General features: G+C 40.5%; 1 protein-coding gene across 4 annotated transcripts in view; it reads left to right on the top strand.

Moving 5' to 3' along the window:
* Positions 1 to 9,728, top strand: part of TCEANC2 (transcription elongation factor A N-terminal and central domain containing 2) — a 38,063-nt gene extending 28,335 nt beyond the window's left edge. For all 4 annotated transcript variants that reach the window (XM_027108455.1, XM_027108454.1, XM_027108456.1 and 1 more), the window contains exon 5: positions 8,690 to 9,728. In XM_027108455.1, the coding sequence (XP_026964256.1) occupies positions 8,690 to 8,878 (189 nt within the window). In that variant the 3' untranslated portion in view covers positions 8,879 to 9,728. The remainder of the gene's footprint in view (positions 1 to 8,689) is intronic.
* Positions 9,729 to 13,951: the final 4,223 nt, after the last annotated feature.

Raw genomic sequence — 13,951 nt, 5'->3', positions numbered from 1 at the left:
TCCTGGTTGGAATGTGATGACTAGGTACTCTGGGTTAAATGACCTTCATATTTTCATAATGAACTTTCATAGTCTTAAGTGCTATGGCTTTATTCTAACTTTTTTTTTTTTTAAAGATTCTGGATTTGTAAACGTTCTGGGGGACAGTATTGTATAAAGAGTACAGGCTTTGGAATTAGCAAGACATGAATTAAAACCCTGGCTCTAGTATGTGCTGGTTGTGACACCTTAGGCAAATCTCTTAACATTTCAGAGACTTGATTTTTTATCTGTGAAATGAAGATTATAATTCCTACTACCTAAGATTATTGGAAAGATTAAATGAACCATATATACAAAAGAATAGGACAGTGCCTGGTGGTTAGAAGTCACTTAATGAATGTTGGTTCCTTCCCATATAAAATTCTTACCCTAACAAATACCATATGATATCACTTATATATGGAATCAAAATATGACACAAATGAACTTATTTACAAAACAGAAACAGACCCACAGACACAGAAAACAAACTTATGGTTACCAAAGGGGAAAGGGGTTAGGGGAGGGATAATTAGAAGTTTGGGATTAGCAGATAAAAACTACTATATACAAAATAAATAAACAACAAGGTCCTACCATATAGCACAGGGAACTATATTCAATATCCCGTAATAAACCATAATGGAAAAGAATATGAAAAAGAATATATAAAATTGAATCCGTTTTCTGTACACCAGAAGCTAACACAGCATTGTAAATCAACTCTACTTCAATAAAAATAAATAAATAAAATTCTTTCCCTTTCCACTGAAGCAAAAATTCTGAGATGGACTCTGTTACGGAATATCAATGGCAAAATACATAGCTGTCTTTTGAAAAGACTGTACTCCATTTTCGGTCAGCACTCATACCGTTAGTTCTAATGTATATAGTCAATTGCACAATCCCTATCATCTTCATGACCAACAGTTAGAATGGTGTTAGTGGTTTGAGGTACACATGCTGGAAGAATTTTTGCTCATTAGCAATAGTATTAATCATCATCAAATAAATCTTATAGGTCAATTAATATTCTGTAAAAATCAGACATATAACATCCATATTTTTTCCTCTCAGGGTATCCCTAATAATGTATCCTTAAAGAATAACTTAATATTATTAACAAAAGAAGCAATTCAGAAGTCTGATTTAAATACCTGATCTGTCACTGCATTCTCTGAAAAAATATTTTAACCTTTCTATCTGTTATGTATCCACAAAAGAAAGGCAAATCGGCTTGTGGTATATTATTTACTTTTAAAAAATAAAGTTTGGGGTTTTTAAATACAAACTTATGATAGAAAATGAAAAAATATGGAAAGGAAAAATAAGATCACCATTGAACCTACCATCCAGACATAGTCTTGTTAACTTGTTAATTTTGGTGCATTTCTTGTTTGGTAAATTATTGTAGCTCTTTGTTTTTTTTTTTTAAATAAATTTATTTATTTATTTATATTTTTGGCTGTGCACGGGCTTTCTCTAGTTGCAGTGAGCAGGAGCTACTCTTCGTTTCGGTGCGTGGGCTTCTCATTGTGGTGGCTTCTCTTGTTGCGGAGCATGGGCTCTAGGCACGCAGGCTTCAGTAGTTGTGGCACGTGGGCTCAGTAGTTGTGGCTCGCAGGCTTTAGAGCGCCGGCTCAGTAGTTGTGGCACACGGGCTTAGTTGCTCCGTGGCATGTGGGATCTTCCCGGACCAGGGCTCGAACCCGTGTCCCCTGCATCGGCAGGCGGATTCTTTTTTTTTTTTTTTTTTAACATCTTTATTGGGGTATAATTACTTTACAATGGTGTGTTAGTTTCTGCTTTATAACAAAGTGAATCAGTTATACATATACATATGTTCCCATATCTCTTCCCTCTTGCGTCTCCCTCCCTCCCACCCTCCCTATCCCACCCCTCCAGGCTGTCACAAAGCACCGAGCCAATATCCCTGTGCCATGCGGCTGCTTCCCACTAGCTATCTACCTTACTACGTTTGTTAGTGTGTATATGTCCATGACTCTCTCTCGCTCCGTCACAGCTCACCCTTCCCCCTCCCCATAACCTCAAGTCCGTTCTCTAGGAGGTCTGCGTCTTTATTCCTGCCTTACCCCTAGGTTCTTCATGACATTTTTTTTCCTTAAATTCCATATATATGTGTTAGCATACTGTATTTGTCTTTTTCTTTCTGACTTACTTCACTGTGTATGACAGACTCTAGGTCTATCCACCTCATTACAAATAGCTCAATTTCATTTCTTTTTATGGCTGAGTAATATTCCATTGTATATATGTGCCACATCTTCTTTATCCATTCATCCGATGATGGGCACTTAGGTTGTTTCCATCTCCGGGCTATTGTAAATAGAGCTGCGATGAACATTTTGGTACATGACTCTTTTTGAATTTCGGTTTTCTCAGGGTATATGCCCAGTAGTGGGATTGCTGGGTCATATGGTAGTTCTATTTGTAGTTTTTTAAGGAACCTCCATACTGTTCTCCATAGTGGCTGAACCAATTCACATTCCCACCAGCAGTGCAAGAGGGTTCCCTTTTCTCCACACCCTCTCCAGCATTTATTGTTTCTAGATTTTTTGATGATGGCCATTCTGACTGGTGTGAGATGATACCTCTTTGTAGTTTTGATTTTCGGCAGGCGGATTCTTAACCACTGTGCCACCAGGGAAGTCCCTGTAGCTCTTTCAATGAATACTGGGCAAGTTATGATTATCCCAGACTTATTAAGAGCCAATTATGTACCAACTGTTCCATAAGATATTTTTATTGATTATTTAAATAACGTTGCAGAAAATTGACAATTATCCACATTTATGTTGTATTTTTAATCTTGATCAATATCAGCTAGTGTCATTTTGTATATACTTTTCTATATATTTCTGTTCTTATATTTATAATTTTTAATGTCTATTTGATGGTTCAGTGAATTAATATACTGTGTTTGCTTAACTTTTCCCAAGGAAATATTAATATGAATATTAAGCCCTTGGAAGAGAGAAAAAAAATATGAAGGTTGTAAGTCTAATTTTCTGGAGTATCGATTAGCCAACAAGACTCGCTATTTGATGTTTTAAAAGAAGTTTATTTTTAAAATAAACCAAAATTATTGCAGAAACATAGAGTGTGGGTATATAATATGTAGTTAATGTGGTGGTAAATACCAGTTCCCTGTGGTATCTTTTTAAGTAAATGATAATAATGAAGCTATGCTTGTAAGGATTAATGAGCAGTTTGCCTGCTATATTAAACTCAATAATAATTATCCTTTTAGTTTATCCATTAATTATCCTTTAACTGGCACATCAAGTGGTAAGCACTCAAGTGTTACAAAGCAAAGTTTAAAAAGTGATACATTCGTTAGTGCTTTCCAGTGTAATTGGAAAAAATATCAGATTAAGCATAGTTGAATGGTTTTGTTCCCAAAGAGTAAATTTTAAAAATTAAAAGTGTGCATCTTAGCCATCTTCCTTGGCCGAAGAAAATCAATCTGTTTTCCCTGCATAAACAACATTTTATAGTATTTTTTTATCAGTTTGGTATGTCAGAAAATACAAATACAAACACTTTTTACATAAAGTTAACTCTTAGCACCCATCATCATCTGAAATATTTTCATATTAGGGCAAATCAGTGAACCATCTAATCCAGTATCTGGTCTTTGACAGTAACCAATGTTGAGTGCATTCAAATCAGACATCAGATCTCCATAAATGTACTATATCAGGCAGTAGTAAACCATTGGATAAGTTATTGGCCCAATAACTAAAAAGCTTTTGCAATTTGATCTTAGCATGTGTTTTTTCAAATCCACTCATTACATTTTTATAGAAAATAATGTTTCTATGTTATTTGTTTGGTCTTATCCTTTAGTAGTGAAAGCCACAGATAAAGAATATACACACACAGCCCAAAAGTGCATCTCTTTATTACTCTACACATCTTGCTTTCCAGATTCATGGATTGTTTCCTTGTTCTTGGAATAAAGGAATAGATGAATAAAATCTCCATTGTTGAGACCCACACTCCATTCCCCTTTACTTTCTCCCTTCCAGATCTTCTTTGTTCTTCCCTGTCTTTTAGATCTTTCCTCATATGAACGTCCCCTGTGGTGTCATTCTCTTACTTCCCCTTCCTCATTATCCACTCTCCTTCCTACCTCACGGCCTGTGATCATTTTCCTATTATGTCATTTAAAAAAAATGAATCTGATTCTCAAAGTGAGCCTGTTATCGTTAAGAGTTATGAAACACTGGCTGGTTGGCCCAGTTGGTTGTCAGATGGTGCTAATGAGATCCAGGTCAGGGGTACATCCCCATATGGGACTGTTAGTTTTTTCTTTGTTTAATGGCCTCAGACTGTACCTCTGGCTTTGACCAGCTCTTTAATAAATGTATTCAAGTGGTCAAAAAGGAGTGTGGGTATATATGTACAAATCCAATCATGCTATTGGAAAACTCATACAAAGTTTGCTTCTAGTGGGTATTCAGTTCACCAAATGTTTAGTTCTACTACTACTAGTGCCAGAGGATAATGAAAACATGAATGAGTTGCAGTCCTTATCCTAAGAAAGCTTACTGTCTCCTGACTAAGAGCCTGTAAATGACTGACTAAATACGAGGCAGGATGAAATATGTCTGAAATAGTGTTACTAGCAAGTGGTATAAACACACAAAGGACAGAACAATGAAATCTGATGGGGAAATCTGGGAAGCTTTCATGAAAAAGCACTTGAACTAGCCTTTGTAAGAGTGGTTGGATTTTGCTAACTAGAAAATACATATAAAATAGAAACATATTTCATATGCTATGTATAGGATGTTACTAAAAGAGCAGAAAAGGAGGGAGGTATACATGGGGAAAGAGGAAATTCATTTCACAGATATTTACTGAGCACTTAATATGTGCCAGTACCTATGCTACTAGGCATGGGGAATTTAGAAGTGGATCCAAAATGGTACCAGCCCTGGAGGGGCTCACAGTCTCTGAGGGAAGTAGGCAAATGAATAGTCACAATACAGTGTGGGAAGTTCTGCACTTAAGGTATACACATGAAGAAGAGCTTCTTCCCTTGTTTTTAAAGAGCTTAACAGATGTGGCAGACATCACTAATTGATTATGGCAGCATTTCTTCTGAGTCCAGAATCCTTGACAAAAGACAGCTCTGGGTGGATGTGTTTTATATCTTCACCCAGCAATTGCCAGTTTGTCCAGGATTGGACAACTGAATAACACATACTCAACGCACAGGTACAAATAGATAAGGAAGGCAAATCAGATTCTCTGTCTCTGGGAAACTGAACTGGGAAATACCAAGAAGCAACAGTGGGAGTTTTGAAACAGAAGAGATATTGGAGGAGTTATGAGGAAGCAGAAGCTATGGGTAGAGATGTGTAGAATAGGGGGAGAGAATAAGGCAGTTAGAATTGATAAGTAAGGCAAATGGAGAGGAGGAAAAACATTTGAAAAAGAGACCAGGCAAATCATGAGAGACACAGAGAAAGGATATGGTCCGTAAATAAATCCCTAGGTTTCTTACAGCATTCTTGTTTCCATTCATACACATGTATCTCATAGTAAAACCCCTTTTTCTCAAAGTCTCAGTAAGACTCTGGTCCTTTCACCCAAAAGGGCTTACCTAAATTACCCATTACCTAGATTAGAATCCATTGGGAAGGACTCTCAACCTGGGTAGGTTTGGATTATCCAAAGGCAGTTATAAGGTAGGCATTCTTCACTTTGTTCAATGAACATGTTATACACAAGGATGCATGATGAATCATTTTCCCTTATGATTTACATTTTAATATTACAAATGTTTTTCTTCATTTCTTCATTCCGATTGACCTTCATTTAACAAGAAGCATGCATGAGAATTGCTAGCTACTTGCTTCTTATTCCCATCACATTGCTGGTATAGCACCTATCCTGCTGCCCCTTGGTTTTCTGTGTACATGCCTCTCCTTTCTAGGCTGTGACTTCTTAGAGGGTAGGGGGTCAGGTGTTTTCTGCTTGGGTATCTCTAATACCTAGATCAGACCATACTCAGAGTAGCGACTCAATAACTATTTGCTGAATGAAGTATGAATAAGTATCCAGTTCTGTGAATTTCAAGGCACTCTCAAGGTTCTTTTTTATATATACTACAGTTTGATGGAATGGCCATGACTTATTTTTGCAAATGTACACATACCCTTCTTCCCCTAACAACCACTCCCCTCAAAAAAAGAAAAAAAATTTTTAAAAAAGCCTTTTTTCTTGCCTGTCATATTAAGTGAATCTCTAAACAGTCAGTGACTAACCATCCTCACACTGGGACGAGGAACCCTCATTGGGGTGAGGAGCCTCTTTTGCAAATGTTGCTGGACAAATGCTGGGCAGATGGCCAGCCACCCTTATAGCCTTGTAAAGTAGTCTGGTACCCGGGCTGCCTCAGGCTGGGGGCTAGTTCAGTGCCCACCCAGGAGGCCATGAAAAGCTCAAGGAGTCTGGGTTCTGGAGAGCCATGGCACCACGTCCACTCACTCCAGCACCAGCCTTGGAGATAATCAGTCAGTCATCAGGACCCCAAACTTCCCTGAACACCTTTTGTCTGTTACACCTAGGCAGATGTCTGGACCTGGATATTCATTCTCTCTCTCCCTTTCTCTTTCTCTCTCTCTCTCAGTCCTGTTCTGTTCCCTGCGTGGTCCTCATTTCTTCCAGGTTTCTTTATTATATTCATTTTGGTCTGCTGGTCTCTCTCTTTCGTTAGGACACTTATCAAATGTCCGGTGATCCTTTTTTTATTTTGGTGCATTTTTTCCTTAAACTTTTCCTTTTTAAAATATATGTATAGGGCTTCCCTGGTGGCGCAGTGGTTGAGAGTCTGCCTGCCGATGCAGGGGACACGGGTTCGTGCCCCGGTCCAGGAGGATCCCACCTGTCGCGGAGCGGCTGGGCCCGTGAGCCATGGCCGCTGAGCCTGCGCGTCCGGAGCCTATGCTCCGCAACGGGAGAGGCCACAACAGTGAGAGGCCCGCATACCGCAAAAAAAAAAAAAATAATAAAATAATAAAATAAAATATAAGTATAGTACATATATGGAAAAGCACACAAAAGATATATGTACAGCTCACTGAATTCATCACCAAGCAAGTGCCCACCTCACCTGGCCTGATCCTTCTCATTCTCCAGCTCTCACGTCAAATGCCGTTCCCTCCTGAGGCCAGGAGCTGCCCTCCAGGGTCGGGTCCCTTTGCTGTAGCTCTGTGCCCCAGAACTCGCTCATATCCTCTTTCCCAGCCCTCGGTACACTTGCAGTCCCTGCTTCTATCTGTCTCCAGCCAACCCGTGCTCTCTGTGGAGTCAAGAGCTGTGTTGACCTTGTTCACTGCTCTTTCCTCAGCCCAGGCACATAGTGCTGAGTAAGTATTTGAATGTGTGGTAGGGTGGGGAGGGAAAGAGTTGAAGGGAAAAAAGCAAATGAGAGAAATTTGTTTCCTGTTTTCAAGGAACTCACTCTCAGGGAAGACAAACTCAAAAAAATAGATCATTATAATGTGTTATGAAAATGACTAAGGGAAGCTCGGGACACTGTGGCAGCCCCAAGGGGAACTTTCAGTCCTTTAAACTAGGATTTGCTTTTTTGCTTTTTGTTTTTTAGCTAAGCTTTGACACACAAATAGGAATGAGTTTCCTAGGGAAATTGCACCTTGCTGAGGAAACGTGTACCTGCGCAGAGGCGTAGAGGTGTGTAAAAGCAGCTGAGGTTGTTCAGGCTGGGCCAGGGTCAGGACCAGGGAGGCGAATAGTGAGCGACGCACCTGGAAAGGAACGAAGTGAGGGGGTCTCTGACCAGCAACCCGGTCTGGCCTGGATCCAGATCGTGTGGGCAAAAGTCTCAGACCTGTCCTGCTTTCATTAGGCCTGTGACTTCAGGAGGGCTTGGGCCTGAGCCAGACCACCCCAGAATTGCCACAGGTCCTATCCTCTAGGCCCCTTTCTGCTTAGCTGACCCTGCAGAGGTCTCTCCAGACTCAGCTGGTCTCTCTGAAGGTTAAGGGGGCAGTGAGTATGGTGAAAGGGAAGAAACATGGGTGTTGGAGTCGGGGGCTCCGAGTTAGAGTCCCAACTCTGCCTCTTAATAGTTGTAAGATCTGGAGCATTCCTTTACCTTTGAATCTGTTTCCTCATCTATAAAATGAGATAGTAGGAGTTGTGAGCAGTAAATGTGAAAAGTGATTTATAAACTGCTTTACACACATATTAGGATCCAGACCCATTGTTTTTAAAATGCTGTAAGGGGTTAAAAGTCACTTAAAAAACAAACAAAAAAGTATAAACTGTTATACTGATTTATTATCCTCGGTCTTCGTTTCCTGGTTGGTAAAGTACAGGGCCCAGGGCCCAGAACCCATTGCTTGGTTCAAGCCAGTTTCCTGTTATAATGGCAAATATTACCACCCGGCAGGGGTTGTGAATGAGGTCCCTGTCACAAAGCACATGGCCTTGTTCCTTAATTGCCAGGGTGGAATTAATTTGCTCTTCCTGTTTCTTTTGTGACAGGAAGTAGATGTCTTTGAATTTCAGTTGATTAATGGAGGCCTCTGAGCAAAGTGCTCCAGCCTCCCTTGCTTTTAATCCTTATGCAATGCAAGGCCCTAATTTGATAATTTTGCTGTTTTTTCAGATGGATCACCTACTGGTTGAAAATATTGAACGGGAAACGTTTCATCTCTGCTCCCGCCTCATTAATGGGCCATACCGGCGGACAGTGAGAGCCCTGGTCTTCACATTAAAGCATCGAGCTGAAATCCGGGCTCAGGTGAAGAACGGCACGCTGCCAGTCGGCACGTTTGTACAGACCCACAAAAAATGACCTGAGCATGGTTCCAACCCTGGGCTGGGCAGAAAGGAAAATGGGCCTTTCTCTGCCATTCAAAGACTCTTTTGAGTTTGGGCGATGGCTGATGCTGGCGGTGCTGAATTTTCCCATGGTGCCATTCCTTCAGACAGAGGATACAGAGAGCCCTGGGAGACAGACCTGCAGGAAATGCTTCATTAGCTGGAGTGCGCCGGTGCTGCCTAACAGGATGCGCGCTTGCTGTCGCTAGGAAGCGCAGTACGGTTGCCATCACCCAACACAGTGAAAGGGTGACAGATTCCACTGTGAATATGCCAGGGACACCTCTAAACTTCCTCCGTGTCAGGCAGATGAAGTTACTACTTTATTTTGCCACCCTGCAGGTAACTGAAACTCAATTACCACAGCTGCTCACTCAGTTCCGTCCCCCTGAGTTTAGATAGCTCCAGTGCCTCTCAGAACTCCCCTGTCTGTACTCTTTGCTCTACCCCAGGGGTGAGCCTGCCGGAGCCCGCCAACTACCCCTTCTTTCCAGAACTCACTTATCTGAACGTTGCAGCTCTCCCTGGAAGACCTGCGTTGGTCTCCAGAGCCCCCATGCTGAGGCTTCTAATGAGGAACTGTCCTGAAGCATCCCCACACCTTGGGGTTTATTTGAATATGTTGGCTCTCCCGGTTTAGGGCTCTGTAGAAGATACATAATGAAATTGCTCTTGAAATGAATTACTGTAGGAGAAAAATTATATACATATGTATTTTCAAATGAAATACCCGTATATAGACTTGCTTGAACAATTTTGTAAGTGATATTTGCTTTTTTTAAAAAGTAATAATAAACTGGGGCTTTTTTGTCCCTAAAACCAAAGGTATGGCTTGTTCACTGAAAAATGTTTTGGGTTGAGAAAGAGTATACTTGGTGAAAATAAAGAATGATTGGACAGGAATCTGAGGGAGATAGCAAGACCCAAAGGTTTTTTAGGTTAGGGGAGACTGGAGCATGTTTGTAATCTGAAAAGAAGGAGCCAGTAGAAAGGGAGAGATTTAGGGAATTCCCTGGCAGTCCAGTGGTTAGGACTCTGTGCTTCCACTGCTGGGGGCCCGGGTTCGATCCCTGGTCGGGGAACTAAGATCCTGCAAGCCTCACAGCGCAGCCAAAAAAAAAAAAAAGGGGGAGAGATTTAAAATCCAGAAAAAGAAGAGATGGATTAAAAAGGAAGGACACCCTCTCTCTCACACTCACACACACACTCAGCTTTTTTCTGACACTCTTTTGACAGTAAGTTGCATACATCACAGATCTTTACCCCAAATGACCAATAAACAAGAAATGATGCTTAGGGACTTCTCTGGTGGCGCAGTGGACAAGATTCCGCTCTCCCAATGCAGGGGGCCTGGGTTTAAGCCCTGCTCAGGGAAGTAGGTCCCACATGCATGCTGCAACTAAGAGTTCACATGCCACAACTAAGGAGCCAGTGAGCTGCAACTAAGGAGCCTGCCTGCCGCAACTAAGACCCGGTGCAACCAAATAAATATTAAAAAAAAAGAAAAAAATGATGCTTAACCTCAAAAATATTCAAGAAAATGCAAAATAAAGCAATAATACAATGCCATTTTTCACCGATAAAACTAGAAAACATTTTAAATTAGGACACAGGGAGGGGGAGGGGTAAGCTGGGACGAAGTGAGAGAGTAGCACTGACATAGTATATATGTCATAGTATATATACTACCAAATGTAAAATAGATAGCTAGTGGGAAGCAGCTGCATAGCACAGGGAGATCAGCTCGGTGCTTTGTGGCCACCTAGAGGGGTACGATAGGGAGGGTGGGAGGGAGATGCAAGAGGGAGGGGATATGGGGATATATGTATACATATAGCTGATTCACTTTATTATACAGCAAAAACTAACACAACATTGTAAAGCAATTATACTCCAATAAAGATGTTAAAAAAATAAAATACCAACTTCTGGTGAAGATGTGGGGAAATGGTCACTTTTATACACTGATGGTGGGAATATGAATTACCACACCCTTCTTGGAAAATAATCTGCCGATATTTACAAATATTTAAACATATATGTACATTGACCCAGCAGAAAGTTTTCCTAAAGTAATACATACAAGGATGTTTTGTGCACCATTATTTGTGTGTGGGGAAGACTGACAATGACTAGTCATTAAAAAGAATGGGACTTCCCTGGTGGCGCAGTGGATAAGAATCCACCTGCCAATGCAGGGGACACAGGTTCGATCCCTGGTCCGAGGAAAATCCCACACGCCGCGGAGCAACTGGGCCCACGTGCCACAACTACTGAAGCCCACGCGCCTAGAGGCCATGCTCTGCAACAAGAGAAGCCACTGCAATAAGCCCGCACACTGCAACAAAGAGTAGCCCCTGCTCGCCACAACTAGAGAAAGACTGCGTGCAGCAACGAAGACCCAACGCAGCCAAAAATTAATTAATTAATTAATTTTAAAAAAAGAATGAATGCTGTATCCATTGACCTGAAGGGTTGACCAAGATGTATTGTTAAGTGAAAAAAAAAGAAATTTATAGAGAAATGTCTTTAATAAGAACCCAGTTTTATAAAAAGGAAACAAAAAAATCCTATATATGAATGTATGTCTTTGTACAGGATTATATAAACACAGAGAAATGTATGAAACGATATAAGGTCATTTCCATTGGCTGCCTTAGGGAGGAGAGGGGAGTCAGAAGATGGCATGAAAGGAGATAGGAGTTGGGGAAGAAAAAAGTGTATCAAGATGAAATCTGCCAATGTAATGATGTTGAATATACTTGTATGATTTCGTGTGTATTTATGTTTATATTTTTGTTCTTTTAATGGACTAAGCTTATCAGAGATTTATTTTAGAGAAATTTAAAAAAAGAAGCAAGGACAGAAAGAAAGGAACTAACATTGTCTACCTTCTAGGTGCTAGATACTTTTTCTAAGATAATTTGTTAGCATTTACATTGATCTTTATATAGTTTTTTAAAAATCCTGTTGAATCATCTTGTTGTATTAGTAGGTATTGTTTCAGTTTTTTAGATTTCTTCTTTTATTCAGCAACCATTTGCTGAGTACCCATTCCATGAGGCCTTGTGGATACCTGGCAGGAGCTACAGATGAGACCCTGAGGCTCACCAAGCAGAAGTATCTTGTTCAGTTTCCCACTGCTAGTGACTACGGGAGCTGGAATAATGATTGCTCAGCACTGTGCTAGACATTTTTAAAAATACCCAATTAAAGGTGAGAAAATTGAGGCTCAACAGTGGTTTAGTAACTTACTCAAGGTCACACGGATAGTGAGTAGAAGATCTAAGATTCAAAACCCAGGTCTATGCTCAACGTCACTAATCATTAGAGAAATGCAAATCAAAACGACAATGAGGTTTCACTAGGTCCCATTTGTTTATTTTTGTTTTTATTTCCATTTCTCTAGGAGGTGGGTCAAAAAGGATCTTGCTGTGATTTATGTCATAGAATGTTCTGCCTATGTTTTCCTCTAAGAGTTTGATGGTGTCTGGCCTTACATTTAGGTCTTTAATCCATTTCTTTTTGTAGTGAGGTGGATGGACCTACAGACTGTCATACAGAGTGAAGTAAGTCAGAAAGAGAAAAACAAATACCGTATGCGAACACATGTATATGGAATCCAAAAAAAAAAAAAATGGTCAGAAGAACCTAGGGGCAAGACAGGAATAAAGATGCAGACCTACTAGAGAATGGACTTGAGGATACGGGGAGGGGGAAGGGTAAGCTGGGACAAAGTGAGAGTGGCATGGACATATATACACTACCAAACGTAAAATAGAAAAGCTAGTGGGAAGCAGCCATATAGCACAGGGAGATCAGCTCTGTGCTTTGTGACCAGCTAGAGGGGTGGGATAGGGAGGGTGGGAGGGAGGAAGACGCGAGAGGGAGGAGATATGGAGATATATGTATATATATAGCTGATTCACTTTGTTATAAAGCAGAAACTAACACACCATTGTAAAGCAGTTATACTCCAATAAAGATGTTAAAAAAAAAAACTGCATTGAGGTATCACCTCACGCCAGTCAGAATAACCATTATCAAAAAAGCTAGAAACAGTAAATGCTGGAAAGGGTGTGGTGAAAAGGGAACCCTCCTACACTGTTGGTGGGAATGTACATTGATACAACCACTGTGGAAAACAGTATGGAGGTTCCTTAAAAAATTAAAGATAGAACTACCATATGACCCAGCAATCCCACTACTGGGCATATACCCTGAGAAAACCATAATTCAAAAAGAGTCATGTACCACAATGTTCATTGCAGCTCTATTTACAATAGCCAGGACATGGAAGCAACCTAAGTGTCCATCGACAGATGAATGGATAAAGAAGATGTGGCTCATATATACAATGGAATATTACTCAGCCATAAAAAGAAATGAAATTGAGTTATTTGTAGTGAGGTGGATGGACCTAGAGTCTGTCATACGGAGTGAAGTAAGTCAGAAAGAGAAAAACAAATACCGTATGCTAACACATATATATGGAATCTAAAAAAAAAAGGTTCTGAAGAACCTAGGGGCAGGACAGGAATAAAGAGGACATGGGGAGGGGGAAGAGTAAGCTGGGACGAAGTGAGAAAGTGGCATGGACATATATACACTACCAAATGTAAAACAGATAGCTAGTGGGAAGCAGCTGCATGGCACAGGGAGAGCAGCTCAGTGCTTTGTGACCACCTAGAGGGGTGGGATAGGGAGGGTGGGAGGGAGATGCAAGAGGGAGGGGATATGGGGATTTACATATACATATAGCAGCCAAAAATTAATTAATTGTTTGTTATACAAACAATTTGTTATACAGCAGAAACTAACACAACATTGTAAAGCAATTATACTCCAATAAAGATGTTAGAAAAACAAAAAACAGGTCTATTTGCCTGTATATAGCCTCCCAGGTTGATTTCATCCACTCTCATGGTTTCAGGCATCTTTTACATGCTGATGACAACTCCAGTTTGTATCTTCAGCCCACCCCTGTCCCCCAAGTTTCAGACCCTGGATGACCAGGATCAAATTTGAAGGGCCTTTTGAGCACTAG

The sequence above is a fragment of the Aethalodelphis obliquidens genome, unplaced genomic scaffold (assembly GCF_003676395.1).
Source record: "Aethalodelphis obliquidens isolate GAN/ISIS:26980383/991018 unplaced genomic scaffold, ASM367639v1 scaffold9, whole genome shotgun sequence".
Taxonomy (NCBI): Eukaryota; Metazoa; Chordata; class Mammalia; order Artiodactyla; family Delphinidae; genus Aethalodelphis; species Aethalodelphis obliquidens.
This window is presented reverse-complemented; position numbering and strand designations above follow the sequence as displayed.